At 33.2% G+C, this 20,647-nt stretch overlaps 1 protein-coding gene across 4 annotated transcripts; it reads left to right on the forward strand.

Moving 5' to 3' along the window:
• Window positions 1-674: 674 nt before the first annotated feature.
• Window positions 675-18,051, forward strand: Qvr_3 (Protein quiver). Of its 4 annotated transcripts, none has more exons than XM_054234315.1 (6): window positions 675-934; window positions 9,983-10,549; window positions 16,725-16,895; window positions 16,960-17,278; window positions 17,411-17,883; window positions 17,950-18,051. In XM_054234315.1, the coding sequence occupies exons 2-4, from the start codon at window positions 10,492-10,494 to the stop codon at window positions 17,235-17,237; spliced, it is 507 nt and encodes a 168-aa protein (XP_054090290.1). In that variant the 5' UTR covers window positions 675-934; window positions 9,983-10,491; the 3' UTR covers window positions 17,238-17,278; window positions 17,411-17,883; window positions 17,950-18,051. The 4 variants fall into 4 exon arrangements, with proteins under 4 accessions (XP_054090290.1, XP_011180421.2, XP_054090293.1 ...); XM_011182119.3 differs by having other exon boundaries at window positions 676-934; window positions 17,393-17,883; XM_054234318.1 differs by lacking the exon at window positions 675-934 and adding an exon at window positions 1,684-1,745 and having other exon boundaries at window positions 17,393-17,883.
• The last annotated feature ends 2,596 nt before the right edge of the window (window positions 18,052-20,647 follow it).

Below are 20,647 nucleotides of genomic sequence, written 5' to 3' on the forward strand. Positions count from 1 at the left end.
ATTAAATGTGTGTCTTTAAAACAATAACAAATTGGAAATATTTATATTATTTTTTTATAAAAAAAAAATTATAGAAAATGGCCCAGAAGACACTATGTTTCTTTGAAGGATTTGAAGGATAAGGACTTGTGTTATGTTTTTTTCTTTTTGTGGAGATATCCGACAATATCACGGATCGCTAGTCAAAAAGAAGCACTTGTTTGGTCGCAAATCGTCCAGTTTTCTCTCTTTGGTAAGCTTTAAAAATCTAACCTTATATATTCCAGCGCAAAGGCAACTCTGGCAGACGAATACTGTTTAATTATATGATTACTAACCTTTTAATAATCTCTCTTTACTTTCTTAAAACTTATTTCTCTTATTTATTTATTTTTGATTCGTTTCATTGCTTCATTACATGATAACTTGTTAATTTCGTTAAATTTTCTATTTTTATATTTTTAACCAATCAGAATTCGATTTGAAAAATACTTTTATATATAATATTCCTAAAAGCGATGTTATATCAAATTTAATATTACTCATTGTTTTAATTATATTTATTATTATATTTTTTTTAATTTTGTATAAACGAATTAATCATATTTTAATTGAATTGTTCCAAACCATAGCATACTTTCAGGCATTTACCAGCATGCATTCACCGCCATACACCATTGCTGACCCGGAAGACTTCAAATAACTGTCGCATATATTCTCAATGACACATGCCATTCGAATGCAACACTGCGCACAAATATCGATTGCTGCTGCCGCTGCTTGGCCCAACTGCCTGCTGTACGGCTGGCTTGTACACTTTCTGTATGCCCGCCAGTGTTTTCGTATCCAATCACGTAACGTCCTTGCTGGATGATTTAGCCGTGCTGTTGTCATATCGAATAAACGTTTTCACATCGTTGTCCGGGTGCGAGCTAAATAGGAGATTGTCTCTTACGTAAATATCCATAAAATTATTGAACAAAAAAAAAATGAATAAAAAATATTAAAAAATAGTGTTTGTGCTGACGAAAGCGTAGTTATATTTGTTGTAATCGTTGCACAGCGGCGAAAAGGACTTTTGGAAAAGTTGAAAAACTTGCAGAAAATCGATGACAAAATTTTGCACAATTTTTAGACAAATTTTCGTTTTTCGGCAAATGCAGCTTGAAGGAAGCAGGCGATGGCGGCGGTGCGGCGGTTTTCAAATGCATATAGTACATACATACATATGTATATTGAAATGTTACAATGAGGGCATGGAAAAATTGTGCAATCTGTGCGTTGAAAAAAAAATGTATTTGAAAACGCGAAGATATTTATATGAATACAGTTATACACTGTGTATATGAATGTACAGCTGCAGCGCATACGTAATTCGAATAATTCGAAAATGGAAGAACTGTAGCATAACGGTAGTACATTTTGAAAATAGCAAAAACATAAGCAAAAAGTGTTTGAAAGTACTGAAAGTACGCGTTTGATACAATTTGGAGAATTTTTCGCAAACTTTTCGAAAATCTTGCGCAAATTTGGCTTTTCTGTTTGACATTTTCGTTGTCATAAGCCAACGATTCAATCGATATCGCTATGGTTGGCGGGCCCCCATGCCATCCCACACACACACACACACACACACATAAACAACTGCAACAACACAAACAGGCCACACACGCACGCACTGCCACTAAGCACCATGCCACACTAATTGGTCGCTGTTACATAAGTTTCGTGCTGTGAATAGGAAAGTGCAGTTGTTGCAAGTGCAAGTAAACTAACTTTTGAAAAGAAAAGAGAATATTTAAAAAAATATTTGAGCAGAATTTTTAAATATTTTTTTTTAAGATTTTGTTTATCGAAAAAAAAATCTTTCCAATTGCAATTGAAATGCGGTTGTCTCTGTAGTTGGGGTCTCTTCGTTATTCGGTCTACTCCTTCGTCTCCGCCTGCTACATTATTGTGTTAGCTGCTGTGTGACTGCTCGTGTGTATGCGAATCCGTTAGTCAGCGTGTCCAGTGTGAGTGTCGGAGCGTCGTTTGTCGGTTTTTCGGTTTTCGGCGCAACACAAATCTATGTATTTGAGGCTTAACTAGGTCAGTTATTGAATTTTCAAACGAATTGCAATGCGCAGGCAACAACAACAACAACAACAACCACATGTATGACCAACACTATGCATAACAATAAGACAGCGCCATAAAAGCAAGCGCGTTTTAAGCGACAAAAAGAGATAGTAACGATTGCATGAAGTGCTTGCCGAAGCAATGAGTGCAGCATGAACGAAAAAAAAATGTGGAAAATATGTGCGAGATGGTAACAGTAAAAGCAAAGCGGAAGTGACTGCAATTCAAAGGTTTCCAAGCATCAAAAAAAAATGAGCGCAGCAAAATATACTAAAAATTGTATGTATGTGTGTGTGTGTTTTAACTGAAAAAATAAAAAAATATTAATTTTTTTAAATCCATTGGCACTCCATCATTCATAACTAAAGATTCTAGTGCAAATTCTATTCCATGCAATCATCAAATTTTTTGTTGCCAATCCTCTTGTATTTGTGGCTATTGATCACGACTCCTGCTTGTCATTATCTGACACTTTCATGCCTTTTTACTTTTTTCATTCCGCTAAAGCATACTTTGTTGTTGTATTCATATTTGTATTTGTATTTGTATTTGTGTGTGTGTGTGTGTGTGTATACTAAGGTGTGCACTCATACACGCGCTAGGCAACCCACTAATAGCTGTTAATAAAATCAATTCTCCACCCATAAAGGCATGACACAAGTACGAATCACTGACATGTCAAATATAGCTCAAAATGAATTTGCTCGCCTTCAAAACCCAACTCAACAGTTTGGTTGCATGTGCGGCTATGTAATCATATACATACTTATATTATGTAAATATATACATATAAACATACATATATACTTTATTATTATTAACTCAATGATTCACAATTCAAACACCATAACATTTGTTCGAGCGCGCTCAGGTAGATATGTAACTTTCATATATACATATACCTTTATATCTTTAGTATATAAAACTACCTTTGTAAGCATGTATGTGTAACATATCCTTTTTCATATACATATGTATGCAAGTAATTGCTGCTACTGCTTAAGTAGCTTTTGCTGTTTGATTTCACTACTTGATTCATATTTATAAATAGCAAAGTATTCGTTGTGTACGTAATTAACTATGCCAAAGCCGCTTTTGCTAGCTTACATAAGCGTCGCTGTCTATCAGACATTTATTCCTTCATTATATTATACAAGCGTTATGGAATTTTTCATGGAAATTGGACATTGAATAGCAATTTGTAACAAAATATCATTGAACCCTTATTACAGGCGCTATCTTCTTACATAACCACTTCGAGCATAGCAACCACTTTCTTAGGCACAATTTATAGCCCATTTGACGTTAACCTAAAATTGTGCCGTTATACTTATACACGCAAATAATTATTTTCGATATTTTAAGAGCATTAAGGAAATGAAAAAACTACCTTTACAAAGTATTACTCAACTCACCTTATTACCTGAAAAAAACTGTATGAAATACTACTTCCAAATATTTGTTCTCCAACTACTATGAGAATACTTTTTTTTCAAATCTCGCGACGAATATCAATAAAAAGCGTGTATTTGACATTCATAGTTCATGAAAAATACACCTCCTTCCGTTCGTTCCCCGCAAAAAAAAGCGAGTACTCCACAGTGTATTACCACAAAATCACTCTTCTAATTACTACTTAAATCATTACTCCATGAAGTAATTGTAATAGTTCGAATACTAGTTCGGAACAACTTCATTGCCTTATACATTATAGCCTTTTCGCACTTGAGTTATTTGCTGAATTAATCGATCTTTGCTCTATTAACGTACTGATTTAAGTCGATTTACCATACAAAAAAAATTTTACTACCTTAACTTTTAATCGAATACAAATTGAGTTGAAACTGGAATGCAACTCTGCGGGTTGTTGACCACGCTGTAAAACTAGCTGTGGTTATTGATAAAATAGCAAACAGCTGATGGTACTTTCCTACATTTGATTGTAAATCGAGTATCCGGCTGTGCGAAAGGCAAAAACTGGTTTCTCAATTATAATCTTAATGTATTAAATTTATTTGGCTGTGCGAAAAGGTTATTACACTGTAGCACTTAATAAGGTACACTTTTAAACCACTTGACCTATATATTTTGTTGCGCGTCCTTTAATCGTTCTGGAGTTCTTTTAAATCACAATTTATTACAATATATTCATAAGTTGGACATATCATACCTTCAGCAAAAGACATTCATTATACTATTTATATATAGTATTTATTATATAATAATTTAATTGACCTATCAAATAGATTGTTGCTAGTTGGAAGTGCAGTGTCATATTTTAGTGAGATCCATCGAGTGGAATAGTCTTAGTTACATGTAGGTTATTATTAAGTACCTTTAAATTTGGCATTCCTTGGTCGTTAAAAAAGTTAAATAGATCTCCACTTACTAGACACTTGTGGCATAAGCAGTTACAAGAACTTTAACACTTCATCCCGATATATAACTTGTCGATATTCATAACCTCACCCACTCCAAAAATAGAAACGTCGGCTAAAGTCGGATATTAGCAGAACTGGCAAACTAGATCGAAGTGGTTCAAGCATAAATATAACACATTAGAGACCGAGTGTTTTTAAGCATCTTTACAAACGTACTACCGTTCCGAAAACAGTTGGTTCTATGGGTCGGTGGTACTAGAGAGTTATGTATTTAATATATTTTTTAATTGCAATCTTCTAATCGTACAAATTGCGATAGTGTTTCTAGCTATATTCTGTTGAATTCATCTAGAATATTTCATGTTTTTATCTTTGTTACAAGATAGCTAAGCGAGCAGATAAGTAATGAATCGAAGATAGCAAATATTACCTTTTTTCGATGTTCAACTACTGGTTGTAATTATCTCCAACTTCTCCAATAAATGACTCCAAGTCGCTTTTGAGGATTTGAGAGTTTTGTCAAATATTTGGAACTCTATGCCAGAGATGTTTCAAAGTATTTAAATGCCAACCCCAAAGTAAAATATTCTTTAAATTGTTTACTGCTGTTGACTTTACACGATATTGATACATACAATCAATACATTGACAATACAAGTTATCATTTCATCAATCAATTATTTTGTAGTGTTTTCTACCTGCAATCCCACTTTAATTGGATCGTTCTTACAAACATTATTTGTTGTATAACATTCTTCTTCCATAAAATGCAGTGTAAATATATTACTTGTTATAAGTATATACTTATGTATACACGAGCATTCGGATACAATGGTATATAGAGTACAGTGAAACGTCAATATAATGAGCTTGTAACATAAAACACAGGAACAAAAAATATTAATTTGAGTAATGTCGATTCAAAAATCTATATAAAGTGCTTTAAGGCACTAGTCTGCTTCGATCGATTTTTTCAATCGAATAGAATATAGAATTCAATCGAAAAGAATATGTCTTTAAAATTCCAGAGGCCAATTCGACATATTTTCGAAGCTAGAGCAGTTTTAGTGGCCGAGCGTCGAGCAGGTGCGAATGCTCAGGCAGACCTTTAAAGCGCGTTTTCTCGAGTTTTCATTTTCACAAGTGTTAGAAAACGGTGCCGGCGATAGCAAAAAGAATATATGTCCGATCGAAAAAAAAGTGATCTAGCTTCAGTATTAAATTACCTTCGATTTGAACTAAAAAAGTTGGTCAAAAGTATTATTTAAACTACTTGTTTTGCAACTTAAAGTCAATTTTTTTTCGTAAAAAAGTTATTTTTTTTCAAACTTAGAAAAAATTTGGAATTTTATAACTTCTTCGGTATTTTTTGAGTTCATAAAGAAAAGAAGCTTATAAAAATTAAAAAAAAAAAATTTGTTCGACTGTTTCAGATGCATCGCACGACCTCCATCACCGGCACCGATTTACAGGTGCAGACTCCAGGCGCTCCAGAAAAATACTTAAAACTTTGAAAAAATTTCAATATTTTTTAATAATAAATATTGTTTTTTAAGCCTTAAATATAGTACATTATCATCTTAAAATTCCGTTTACCGCAATCATTTCCTTCCCTTTCAAAAAAAATTGCTAAAAAAAACACTTTTTTCGGCTTCTAAAGCAGAGCCCATATTTTTTTAGATAATGAATAAAAAAATTGGTATCTTCTACTGTTTTCTCTTGGAAATATAGAACCAAAAAAGCTATATCTTATTTGACTGATCTTAGAACATCTGGCGGATTGAAAAAAAAAAAAAAATTTAAATCAAATAGATTGCATTTTGGGGTTTCATAGATAGAAAAAGGTTTTGAAAAAGCCATTTCTCGGCATTAGCAAATTTTCGGCATATACCTTTGTTAGTGATATATACTCTGTACAATCAAGGCTTTACCGTATATACCATTCGAAAACGTGAGTACGCGAAACGCCCACTAAGTCATCAAATAATAGTGCCAAATCCATTTCCTATACGAAAGCCCTTAACGCCGAACACGCGACCACTACTTACATAAAGCTATTGGAACTTATGTATCCATAGCTGTACATTGTCTTTGCCGCCGTGTTAGCCACCGACGATTATGTAAACTGCCAGCACAGCAGTTGCAGGAAAATGTTCCTTCTGCGCAACGTGAGCGCTATCAACAGCACATCATCGCATCGTCAACGTCATTATTGTATTCGTTTTCATCCATTCTTGCATAGTGCTCTGCAAAGAGTGGACGAGTAGTCGTGAGCAAGTGCTGTCAGTGCAGTCAGCGATATGAGAGCGTATTGAGAATGCACAATTGAGTGTGAGTGGTGTGTCAAAATTGATTGTATTCGGGTGTGTGTGTGTGCGAATGTGTGTCATTCAAAAATTTGCGAAAAACATAATGAAAAGAAAATTGCAATGTGTCCCATATATGCGATTGTGGAAAAGTGAGAATGAGTGCATGCATACGTACAGTGGTATTCATATAAAATAGCAGTGTAAGGATGTGCTGTGATTTCAAGCAAAACACTCATCCATTTACAACAGCTATTTCTAAAATTTTGTTTTGAGGTTAATATAACGGTATAGAATATTAAATATGAGTGTCAATTCGTAGCAGTGTTGCTCCTCTTCTGAGAATTAATATATACATCGGTCTTAAAGTGTATCATTACTGTTAAGACATTAGTATAAGATTTTTTAAGACAAAAAAATATAGTTAAAGGTGATCCATTCCCTTTCCTACTTTTCTAAAGAAAAATCTCAAAAAATTCAAATGAATATTTATTAACATTCTTTAGCATTTATTTAAGATTATCTCTACCAAATGTTGGCCGCGACTACGTCACAAATGGTCCATCCGTTGAGTCCAATATACGATGACTCGTTCGAGCATTTCGATTGGTAACTAGCGAATGACACGCGTGATTTTTTGCTCCAAGCCCTGATTCGAAGCGTGATTGTCCGCATAGACTTTAGACTTTACATATCCCACAGAAAAAGTCTAAAGGTGTGATATCACACGATCTTGGAGGCCAATCGACCGGCCCAAAACGTAAAATTATCTGCTCACCGAATTGTTCTCTCAATAAATCCATTGATTGATGCGATGAGTGGGGAGTAGAAGGACTTTGGCGCAGTCCTTGAAACCAATTGTCGCCTAGATCACAGCTTCAATTTCAGGCATCAAATAATCGGATATCATGGCGCGATAACGGTCGCCATTGACGGTTACGTCATCACCGGCATCATTTTTGAAGAAATATGAACCGATGATTCCACCGGCCCACATACCAAACCGCTGTTTTTTTCTGGATGCAATGGCAGCTCTTCATCAAGTTGCTCTTCGTCCCAAATGCTGAAATTTTGCTTGTTTACATACCGATTGAGCTAGAAATGGGCTTCAATTTGTCTTGAAAAAGTCGGATCCTTTTGGAACTTTTCAAGAGCCCATAAAGCGAAGCAATGTCGCTTGGTAAGCTTGAGCGCCTTCAGTTCTTTCACGATAAATTGTCAAACTATACTGAACAAAAACTCGTAAGGGAGGACTAAGTTCCCGTAATTGAATATTTTACACTCTCGCAGGTTATTTATTTATTAAAATAACACACAATTCGACCCATATATTCAGCTTAGAGTCCACTAGAATATCGATTTTGTCAAATTTTGGCACAGGAGGTCACTATTATAAAGAAAACATATCCTCTAGATTGCTTTCGAATATCTGTGAGATTTACCGAAATTTTTGATTTGTGCAAAGTTTTGTTCCGATATCTTCACGTATGTTTTATTTATAGATTGCTAAGTGAACGTATCAGATGGGCTTCAAAATTGTGGTATATGGGAAATAGGCGTGATTGTAAACCGATTACGCCGATTATATACAGATCTATTTTTGCGTGTAATCTTGCAATAGATTAGATTATATTGTGAGGATTGCACCGCGACCTAAGGTCTATTGTGCCCTCTCCAGTTATCACAGCACCCCCTCCAACCCGGTCACGTTAAGAAATCTTAACAGTGTTGCAGGGCTGATGCATGCGATACTTCCTCTTTGGGGATAAAGAGCCCCAATTGTCTGTCCCCTTTCCTTCGCGATCGCCGGGCAGTCAAGGAGTAGGTGCTCTGGTGTCTCCGCCTCAGAATCACAAAATCGGCAAAGATCCGACGAGTGGATTCCTACTTTGTGCAGTGGCCGGTATATAGTGCCACTAATTGTCTCAGTTTGTTCCTGGGCAGCGCCATTAACTGCTTGAATCTTTTCAGATTGTATCCTCCCAGGAACAGTTTGGAGTGACGAAGTCCCTGCATGTGCAACCAACAGCGATTCCTGCTTGCAGCCTCCTCCTCTTTCAGGCGGGTTGTACGAACATGCCGACCAACCGCAATAAAGAGCTCTGGCCCTTCCTTGCTAGTTGGTCCGCGAATTCGTTTCCCTGTATTCCTTTATGGCCTGGAACCCAAGCTAGGGTTATGCTGTTATTTCTGCAAATCCTGTTCAAAGTATCTATGCAGTCCATGACCAGCCCCGAGTCCACCTCGAAGGATGATAGTGCCTGAAAAGCTGCTTGGCTATCGCTGATAATGGCTATGCGTTCCTTATGATAGTCCCTGTCCAATATTACCTCTGCACACTTGGTAATGGCATAGACATTAGCTTGGAAGATGCTGGGGAAATAGCCCATGGATAAAGACAGCTTCAGGCGTGACCCCGTTATCCCGGCGCCTATATTATTTATGGATAGATGAAAGTAAAGTGGAACTTTTCAATTTGAAGAGTTGTCTAAGTCTCAAAGCACTTATTTATGATATCGGTTTGTTTGTTCTCATTCTTAAATGAGCACTGCTATTTTTATAAACACAACTGTACATACAAACACACATATATAAGTAGGAGTGTGTGCGCAAACTTTCTGTCGTCGGAAAGTGCAATCAACTAAAAATAACAAGAGCACCACTCGTTCGATATAAATCATGCACGAATTGAAAATTAAATGTGAAAAAAATGAAAAAGAAAAAAATTGTGAACAAGGAAAAATGGAAACGCTAAACATGTGCAAGCGTGTAAATCTTGGCAGTTGGATGCAACCGCAGCCGCAGCAACCAATAAAGTGGATTAGGCCAATTACTTTGTGCCACAAAATTTTCGGTCGGACGTAAGCAAGCAGTTCTAAAGCTAAATGTGTTGTGGCAACAACAACAACAACAAAACGAACAACTACAAAACGAACTTTTGATGTCATAATATGTAGAGAATTTTTCATATGTACTCGAGTCTGCATATTCGACGCCCTCCGCCGCCGCCATCCCCCGTCCGTATGTCTGCGTTTTCGCCTACGCAAATACGCTTTCGAGAGTCGCTGCTACGGACGTTTGAATTTCTGCCGCTTGCCACTGTTTCTTTGAAATACACATTTTCTCTCGTTTTATTGCATTTCACCCAAATGATTTAACCGATTATTCTCTTGCATTTCTTCCGATTCATTGCAGTTCAGTGCGAGATGTCGGCATAACAGAACGTCAAATAATCAATCAGTCAGCCAGCCAGCGAGTTAGTCAGCCAGTAAGACAGTGCGAAAAGTGCGTGTGACAGTGAGTCGGTGTGTCAGTTGCAGCAGAAAAGCCCGTTAAGCCTGCGTGGCAGAGTCCAAAATTGTACCTGTGTATGAGACGTGCCCCGATTTGTGAATTCACTTTGAAGTGTCACAAATTAAGCGAACAGTTAAAAACAAATAATAGCAATCACCAAGCAAAACTAATTAGTAAAGAGCAATAAGGAGGAATCAAATTCAAAGATAAAACCAAAACGAAATCGTCAAATAGAAGCCTGCAAATCGGGCTAAAAATTTCAGTGCGTACTAAATTCGAAACTAAAACCGCGTGAAACAACAACAATAGTTCTGTCTTTTTAATCCTCATCAACAGTTTTCAACAGTTAATCTCGTTGTTGTTGTGAATAAATCGATAATTGTATAATATCAAAAGAATTAAACCAAAAAATGTCACCACTAATGGAACGAACACTGCTGCTCTTGGGCATCCTATGCTGTTTACAGGGTAAGTCAGTCATACTATTTGTAACTGCATTTCATTTGTTTCATATATTACAGTTGAAGAATACTTATTAAATATTTACTAGATATTAAGGAGATTTTAGTGAAGTAAATTTAGAGGCGTAAAAGCAAAATATATTACATTTAATTGCTTAAGAGGTTTAGAATATTCACTTGATTTCAAGATTTACCGGGAAACAACGAATTAAGAGAAAAATTATATTTGTTTCTATTCTTCATTTCTTTTCCAGAGTATTGAAACTAAACGTCGTCTATAAGGGAGGATATATTATAGGTCTGCGATTATTATAAGTATCTGGTCGAAAAATATTCCCGTTCAATTTTTATTCGTTCTAAAGTGTTGTAATATATTAGGAACGTCTTTGTTAGTGGTGGTAATAATGGAGCTATACAGAGATTGTCAGACAGAAAAATCACTTAGCAGCTGATACTTGTCTTGATAGTATCATGCTAAAGCTCTAGCGCTAGAGATCGATTCAGAGAATAAGAAGGAAATATATCGTTCTTAAACAAAACTGAACCTAATCTATCTACTATCGAGCAGCTATCTAATAAGATTATAATCTAAATTTGTATATGCTCTTTGGTTGAAGTAAATATTAATATGTTCTCTTCACCATAAACTTTTTCCTTTTGAATGTCTTATTTAACTGACTAATCTACAATCGAGTGCGAGTATATATCTTTTTCGTTGCACTTGAACCATTCGTTGGAATGACTGAATGGTACATTAAGGGGACCCCCATTTTCGATTTCAAATTTTGACGATTTTCAATTTTTTTGACTTAAAAAAGATGAAAAAATTTAAAATATATTTTTTGTTGTTTTTTTTGTGATCAAACGAAAGCCCTTCTTTTCGGCGTCGCATGTGATTTCCGCTCACTCGAATCTTTGGTCGAAAATTGAAATAAAAAATTCCAACGGGATTAGAAAGAGTACATGTTTGGTTTATTAATTTCGCACAAAAATTAACAAAATGGCGGACCTTTGAAAACTGTTTTTTGAAAATCGCATTTTTTTCAGCCACAAATCAAGTTGAAAAGTAAAGAAGATCTTCACCGATTTGATTTATCCTTGTTCATACCATAGCTATATATGTATAGAATAACGTATTTGGAAAATTTGGAACAGATTGGATTAATAGGTTTTGAGAAATCTCATGCGCCAGTCGTAAAAACAACGGTTGTTTGTAACACCCAAAACTAATCGAGTTAGATATAGGATTATATATACCAAAGTGATCAGGGTGAAGAGTGGAGTTCAAATCCGAATGTCTGTCTGTCCGTCCGTCCGTCCGTCTGTGCAAGCTGTAACTTGAGTAAAAATTAAGATATCTTGATGAAACTTGGCACACTTATTTCTCGGCACAATAGGAAGGTTGCTTTCGAAAATGAGCTAAATCGGACCATTGCCACGCCCATAAAATGGCGAAAACCGAAAACACATAAAGTGCCATAACTAAGCCATAAATAAAGCTATGGAAATAAAATTTGGTATGAAGGATCGCACTATGAAGGGACATATTTGGATGTAATTTTTTTTTGGGGAAGTGGGCGTTGCCCCGCCCCCTACTAAGTTTTTTGTACATATCTCGCAAACCAATAGAGCTATATAAACCAAACTTTCTGCAGTCGTTTTTTTAGCCACTTCCTAATACAGTCCAAAAATGAATGAAATCAGATCATAACCACGTCCACCTCCCATACAAAAGTTAGGTTGAAAATTACTAAAAGTGGGTTAACTCACTAACGAAAAACGTCAGAAACACTAAATTTCACATAAGAAATGGCAGATGAAAGCTGCACTCAGACTTTTTTACAAAATGATAAGTGGGCGTGGCGTCGCCCACCTATGGGTCAAAAAACATATCTCAGGAACTACTCGACCGATTTCAATGAAACTTGGTTTGTAATAGTTTCCTTACATCCCAATGATATGTTATGAAAATAGGCCAAATCGCTTCACAACCACGCCTACTTCCTATATACCAGAACTTTGAAGACTATCTGAATCGTTTACTTTACAATATATAAAGTAAGCACTATTGAAGCTATCGATGCAGAACTTTGCACAAATACTATGTTTATAGTGTGGCAGCCCCATTCTAAAAATCGCCGAAATGGGACCATAGGTTTTTAAGGTCCCATATATCGAACACGAGGACATCGGTGCTTTTAACCTAATATTATGGTTTCCAACTTTCAATGGACTTTATACAATATATATGTCGAATATGTGGGTCTAATCGTGTATTTTATAATATAAATAAAGTTAAATAAATAAATTGCGAGAGTATAAAATGTTCGGCTACACCCGAACTTAGCCCTTCCTTACTTGTTTTAATTAAGTTATTATTGAGAAACGTTTTATTTTGCCTCACCACACAAATATTTTAACAATTCGATTCATCAGTCATATTTCTTCTATATACTCGTATCGGCTATATTAAGAGCTTTGTAGAAAATCATATTTTCATTAGAAATAAAAATAACTACCTTAGCTTGATATATTTATACACATTTTCATACAATCATACAAATATACAAGTTCCATGTACAATTTTAAAAATTATCATGTTTCCTTTTACATACGTATATATGCGTTTCTGTGTAACAAATTAACAAATGCATTTAATTGCGAATAAAACGCAAAGTTGTGTAATTATCGAGAATGAAAATAGCGTTGGGAATTCTTGCAAAACATGTTAACGATTTGACAGTGCTGCCAGACTGTAAAAGTGAAAAGGCATTATATTTAATAAAAAGCTGTGGTAGTTTAAGAAATTTTGCATTAAAAACCAAAATAATTTTTTGCACTATTATTTTTTAATATCAGCTAAAAGAGCTTGGTGAAATTCGATTTCGATATACGTATTTGATCTAAAATATGCATGTTTGTATATAATGAAGCTCAAAATATTTGTATGTATTTGAAAGTGAGGTTAAACTATTTTTCTTCGAATGTATTTTTTTCAAATAGCGCCAATGGAAAGTTTTAAAAAATATCCAAAAGAAAGATTTGCCATTTGTATAAATTTTATGGTTACCTTTGCGTAATATAATACTTTCAAAATCAGGAATATAACAGATTTTATATTGTAATTCGACTAACGATAATTATTTATGTTACTTAATGAAGATAACCAAAAAAGTTGGTATGGAAATGTTTATAACATTTATACACTAACTTACGTTTTGTAAAGGCATACTGCCTGTCGCAGGGTGATCCTTGAACAAGAGATAAATTTAGTAAATTCTTTCGAGTTTACAGCGATTATCTAATAGGTATTGAGAATTAGTCAAGGATTGCTTAGCCTCTCTATCAGTAGCTTCCAGCTACTTTAATATAATACTCGTTTGGGTTATGGTGATGATGATGGTCCTCTATCCACATGCCTCTCCGCATTGGTCAATGATTGTTGAATGAACACGGTAGGCGTTTGACATACATCCGTACTTGTGCGACTGCGGGATCATTCTGGACTAAGGTGGATTGCAGTAAGGTTCAGCTGGCCGTGATGATAGGAGTAATCACTGGCCACTCCCCGATGGGATTACATGCCTTGAGGCTAAATATCCTAACGGATGCTAAATATCCTAAATTACCAAAGTTGCATGGAAGAAGGAGGGATTGAGGCAACGAACCACTTTCTCCTTCATTGTCCAGCTTTCGCTAGACTGCGGCGGAAGTTTCTTGGCATGACAATCTTCAACCAACTGAAGTATCCCTGCACAATTTCATGAAAAGCTCAAAGCGCTTTGTCCTTACTTGAGTGTCTTGGGCATCCAATTTGAGGAGTTTACGGCATCACATAGGACTGACTTTAACTGTCCAAACCTATCTTAACTTAACCCAATGTATAATAAATTATTCTTCAAGTGTACAAATATTACGAGGGCTGCTATATATATTTCTGGCCTAATGCTGGAAATAGGAATATTTTTCAACGAAAATGGTTTTATTGTTTTTAAAAATATTCTCCATCAAGATTTATACACTTTTGCATGCGCTCAAACCAATTTTCGAAGCACTTTTTTTGAGCCTTTTTTTGAGCGATTGTCAAATTCTGCGGGATCCAACGAGAACAAACTTTTTTTACGGCCAGGTGTTCATGCAATATCGAATGTATGCTGGTGGGAGAAATGCATAGACATGCCTCTATCTGAAGGTATGTTACATGACGGTCTTGCATTATCAGTTCACGTACGGCATCGATGTTTTCTGGCACAACGGCTGTTTTTGGACGACCTTCACGTAATTCGTCTTTGAGCGAGCGTCGGCCACGATTGAATTCGTTGTACCAGTTTTTCACAGTGCTATAGGATGGTGCTTCATAGCCATACAAAGATTTTAGTTCATCGATGCACTCTTGTCGCGATAATCCACGTCGAAAGTTGTGAAAAATGATCGCACGAAAATGTTCACGACTTAATTCCATTTTTTGGGCGAGATGAATTTTTTAATACCCTGTAAATAAAACAATTCACGATTAAATGACAAAACGTTCTGAGTGATGTTATGCTAAAAAATGTCAAACTTTCCAATGGAAATGTCAGATTGCACCTAGCAACACTTAGTGTTGCCTAGGCCAGAAATATATATAGTAACCCTCGTAATATCTATATTATATGTACGTCTGCTATTGTGAATAGAATGGATAAGTGATATGCTCTTATGAAATCTTCAATTAGTAATACTGGATGCGTGCTAATTAACTAAATATACTATAGCTGCTACGAAATAATCTTCTGTTGCACAATCAATTAGTGTAAAATGAGCCTTTTATTAGGTTTACTCGCACTCTTCTTGCTGTATTTATGCTCGTATATTTGTGTCATTCATGGAGTAAGATTATTTAACCGCAAGATAATTTTATTTAATTATTTAATAGGCAAATTTAATATGTGACTTAATTGACAAAATTAAAAGGAAAAATTTATAAAAAAATTATAAAATTAAAAATTTCATTACATTTTTATATCTTATTTAATATTGCTTCCCGACAAATGGGTCTTCATAACCGGAACGGAACCGCATTCTTTATAAAGTAGAAATAATTAAAAATTACTTTCACAGAGTAGAAATGCCAATCACAATTACTTGGCTAACTTTACCTGACGAAATGACTTATTACAGTTGTAATATAATATTTATACTCCGGATACAAAATAGTTTATAGTTGTTTCACTAAGAAACGATTTCATCGAGTCGAGCTAAATATCTCAATAAAATACATAAGTTGTTTGGAAGCAACTTAAAGCCTAGAGCGTATACCAAAGTCAGATTAGTATCTAGACTCAAGCTCGTTTATAACTCTAGACGAGACATAATCGCTTGCTTTTATTTCTTAAGGGAACAATTAAGAATATCTAGAGACCCCAACTGGTTACTACCTCCGATTTCTTTCATCATTCTTTATTCTTCGTAAAAACCATAAGAATTTTATAGCATTTTCGCACAGTAGTTAATTGATCAATTAACTGATCTTTGCTCGATGAAAACACTGATTTGGATCGTTTTACCATAAAAAGAAAAATCAAAATTTCTACATTAATTTTTAATCAAATACAAAACGAGTCGAACAGGAATGCAATTCTAAGGGTAGTAAAATTGGTTGTGGTTATTGATAAAATAGCAACCAGCTGATGAAACTTACCAACTTCTTATGGACAACAAAAACTTTTAGCAGCTGATCGTTAATCGAGTAGTTAGCTGTGCGAAAGGCAAAACAGGATTCTCAATTATAAACTTAATGTATTCAATTAATGTGGTTGTGCGAAAAGGCTAATGATAGAAGTTCTAGAGTAACATCGTGTTATTTACATCTTTACACTCTCCATTTAGAAGAATATGATACATAAGCTCGATTTGGTATTTAATTGATAATGATTGGTATTATTGGTCTTTACTCAGAAGAAATATTGTTGGGTAATTATTTTACACTTCTAGGTGTGGGAATATTCCGTACTAATATTAATATATTAGGTATGTTAACTACATAATTATTCATGGTTTTTCTGAATCAGTGCCGGAAGTGATTTCATTGACAACGAAGTGTATTCTTTATATTATTTAAGAACAAGTCAACTAATTTTAGTACAAGCATAACACTACTCCTCAACAATCTCATAACATCTATCCTTATTTTCACATTGCAGCAACCACTGCGCTGATGTGTTACGACTGTAATAGCGCCTACGATCCCAATTGCGGTGATCCATTCGAGCCCTACACCTTGGGCAAGGTGAACTGCACCCAGCAGGAGGTTAAGGAGCATCTCAAGGATAAATACACCAAACCATTGCTCTGCCGCAAGACAACACAAAAGGGTGAGTGTATAGTGAGCTGTGAGTTAGGGCTTAGTCAATAACTTACTCACATATATCCTTTCAGTTTATGGCAAAGTGCGTGTGGTGCGCGGCTGTGGCTACATACCCGACAAGAGCGATGATGGCCTATGCATGAAACGTTCCGGTACACACGACGTGCAGGCCATCTATTGTGCGTGCACATCGGAGCTGTGCAATCATGCTGCCTCCACATTGTATCAGAGCAACAATCATCCCATCCTAACGGCATTACCCTATACATTAGCAGCGTTCTTTGTTTGGTTTGCCACATTTTCGAGTCATTTCAATATCAATGAGTTTGGTGCTGTGCAAAATTCATAAACGCGAGATATACAAAAGCCTACACGCATATATAGTAGACAGTAAGCATACCACAAACATACATGCATACATACATACATACATATGGTAGTTGTGTATATGTGTATTTAAGGAAATTAAAGAAATTAAGAAAGAAATGTTTTAAACACTTTGAGTTTGGCGTGCCATTACAGTGTCATACACACACACAACCACAAACACATGCACACACCCACAAATATGCATTGCATTAAAGCGAAAGAGAGTAAGCAAATTGCCGCTAAAAGAAACTTTAAATAAGGAATAAAGTAAAGTAAAGGAGAGGAGAGAAGAGGAGAGAAGGAGCAGCAAAAGCAACAATTAACGTTTGAAATTATAAGTTTGTTGGTGGTTTAAGCAGTTTAAAGCATGAAGGCGTAGTCCAGCTGGTTAGGCGTATGTTGCATGAGCGACCAGTGAAATCATATTTACATAACTCCATTCAAGCTAGAATCAAGTAATAAACTAAATTAATAGAAATTACTACGAAAAAGCAGCGATTTGTTCAACTAAAACCGAAAGCAAGCTGCTTTACTGTATATGTTGCCCCTAAAAGTATGCTAGTAAATATTTTTCAATGAAACACAACGCAATTGTCAAAGCCAGGGGAAGTTGCTGTGCAAAGCAGGTATGAGTGCAACCATTAATAACTAATAAGAAATTCTAAATAAATATTTTTAATATTTTTTTCTAGGTTATGTTACAATTAAGGCAAACCATTCAACTTGTAATGTGCGTGCCAGCACTGCTGCGTATGTATGTGGCTGTTTAATTAAACAATACGCATACATATATATGTATATACATAATTAACTTACTTATTCAATATGCCATTAGAAAGATATAATAAAAAACAAAAACAAAAAGTAATAACAAAAAAAATTGAAAAAAAATCAAATACAAGGAAAACAAAAACAACTGCCGTCACATGTCTTGCGAAGAAGTAAATATTCGAAATTTTTAATAATAGTTTCACAGTGTATATATGTATGTATGTATACTATAGTGCTAAACATAACTAACACACGCTGACACACATATGTAACGCCGTATGCAAGTGTTATGTAGTAGTTGCTTTGTAAAAAACTTTAAATAGAATTTCTTTTATTTAAATTGTAAAATGTTAAATTTTTTAAATTTACATTAGAAAATAGAAAATTTTTTTTTCAATTCGTGAAAATTTTAATTTTTTTATTCAAATTAGAAAAATTTCAAATTTTTTTAATTTAAATTAAAAAAAAATTAATTTTAATAAATTAAATTAGAAACGTTTAAAGTTTTATTTCAATTAAATTTTTAAAATTAATTTTTTTTTTAGTTTAGATTAGAAAAATTTTAAGTTTTTTTTAATTTAAATTAAATCAATTAGAAAAAATTCAATTTTTTTTTTTTTTAAATTAGAAAAATTTCAATTTTTTTTTTTTATTTAAATTAGAAAAATTTAAATTATTTTATTCAAATTATAAAAATTTCAAAATTTTTTTTTAAAATTTAAATTAGAAAAATTCAAATTTTTTTTTAATTTAAATTACAAAATGTTCGAATTTTTTTTTCAATTCGTGAAAATTTTTATTTATTTTTTTAAATTTAAATTATAAAAATTTGAAGTTTTTTTTTAATTTAAATTAGAAAAATTAAAAAAAAATTGAATTGAATTGAAAATTGATTTTTTTTAATTTAAATTATAAAAATTTGAAGTTTTTTTTTAATTGAAATTAGAAAAATTAAAAAAAAATTGAATTGAAAATTGAATTTTTTTTAATTTAAATTATAAAAATTTCAAATTTGTTTTTTCAATTCGTGAAAATTTTTATATTTTTTTTTTATAAAAGTTAATAATTTATTTTTATTTAAATTTGAAAAAATTTAAACTTTTTTTAATTTAAATTAGAAAATTTTCAAATTTTATTTAAATTAAAATAAAAATTGAAAAATTCCAAATTTTTTTTAAATTTATATTATAAAAATTTCAAATTTGTTTCTTCAATTCGTGAAAATTTTTATTTTTTTTAATTGAAATTATAAAAATTAATAATTTATTTTTATTTAAATTAGAAAAATTTTAAACTTTTTTTAATTTAAATTATAAAAATTAATAATTTATTTTTATTTAAATTAAAAAAATTTAAAATTTTTTTAGAAACATTTACAGTTTTTTTTTAATTTAAATAAGAAAAATTTCAAATTTTTAAATTAAAAAAATTTAAATATTTTTTTAGAAACATTTAAAGTTTTTTTTATTTAAATTATAAAATTTTTTTTTCAATTTGTAAAATTATTGAAATTGTGTTTGCGCTGAATAACACGCTGTGGTTGTAAATTGAAAGCAAGCTGTATAAAAATTTCTTAAATACTCTACAAATAGCGTGTGTTACAAAATACAGTATTTTCTATACAACGCCACCACGTTGGAAACACTAAGCTGCCAACCACTGTTGTATAGTCTTACCTTTGAAATATTACTTTAACAGTTGCAAGTAGCAGAAATACTTAAGAAATAACTACATACGAAATGGAAATTTACAAAATATGCATTTTAAATGTTAAATAGGTAACTCTCTTAATGCAATGCTAGTCTCTCTAATATGCTACATAACCTTATTTTTGTTTTGTACAAAAAAACAAGTTTGCTTATAAAGTTGATTGTTACAACAATAATAAACATATAGTTGAATGTGTGTCGCAACCGCCTTAGTTTTTAGCTATAACTTCCAATATTTATGGTACACGGCATAACGGCTTAAATACTGTTATATTTTGTTGGAGAATTTCACAAAAAATTAGGCGCTTAATGCATACATATGTATGTATGTATGTATGACGCAGCTAAAGGCAGTACTTATGGTCAGGAGAGAGTATAGTAAAGTAAAAAAATAAAATTAGCAAATAAAATAAATAAATTATTTAAAAAATGTAATGAATTAATGTAAAGCATTAAAGCAGCTAAACTGGATATAAACTAAACAAAACTAGTATTCAACGCAAATACAACGCATACAAAACAAATTATGAAAATACATACATACAAAGGAAATGAACACACACACATGCATACATACATACATACTTACATACAGTTGTGAACAAATTTAAAAAAAATCACAAACCAAGTTATATAGAAAACTAAAAAATTATTTACATATAAACACAAAAGATACGAACATACATACATACATACACATACTCAATATACATATATTATATATGCAGGAAACCGCAATTTTTGTCCATAAAAAATAAAAATAAAAATAATAAAAAATGAACAGTCATAAAGCAATTAAAAACATATATAATTTAATGCAAGTACCCACAATTCTTTAATAATTTTCATAAACAGTATATATATGTATACATATTGTGACCCTAAGCTCCTTGCAGGAGTAGCAGGAACA

The sequence above is a fragment of the Zeugodacus cucurbitae genome, chromosome 6 (genome assembly GCF_028554725.1).
Source record: "Zeugodacus cucurbitae isolate PBARC_wt_2022May chromosome 6, idZeuCucr1.2, whole genome shotgun sequence".
NCBI classification, from domain to species: Eukaryota; Metazoa; Arthropoda; class Insecta; order Diptera; family Tephritidae; genus Zeugodacus; species Zeugodacus cucurbitae.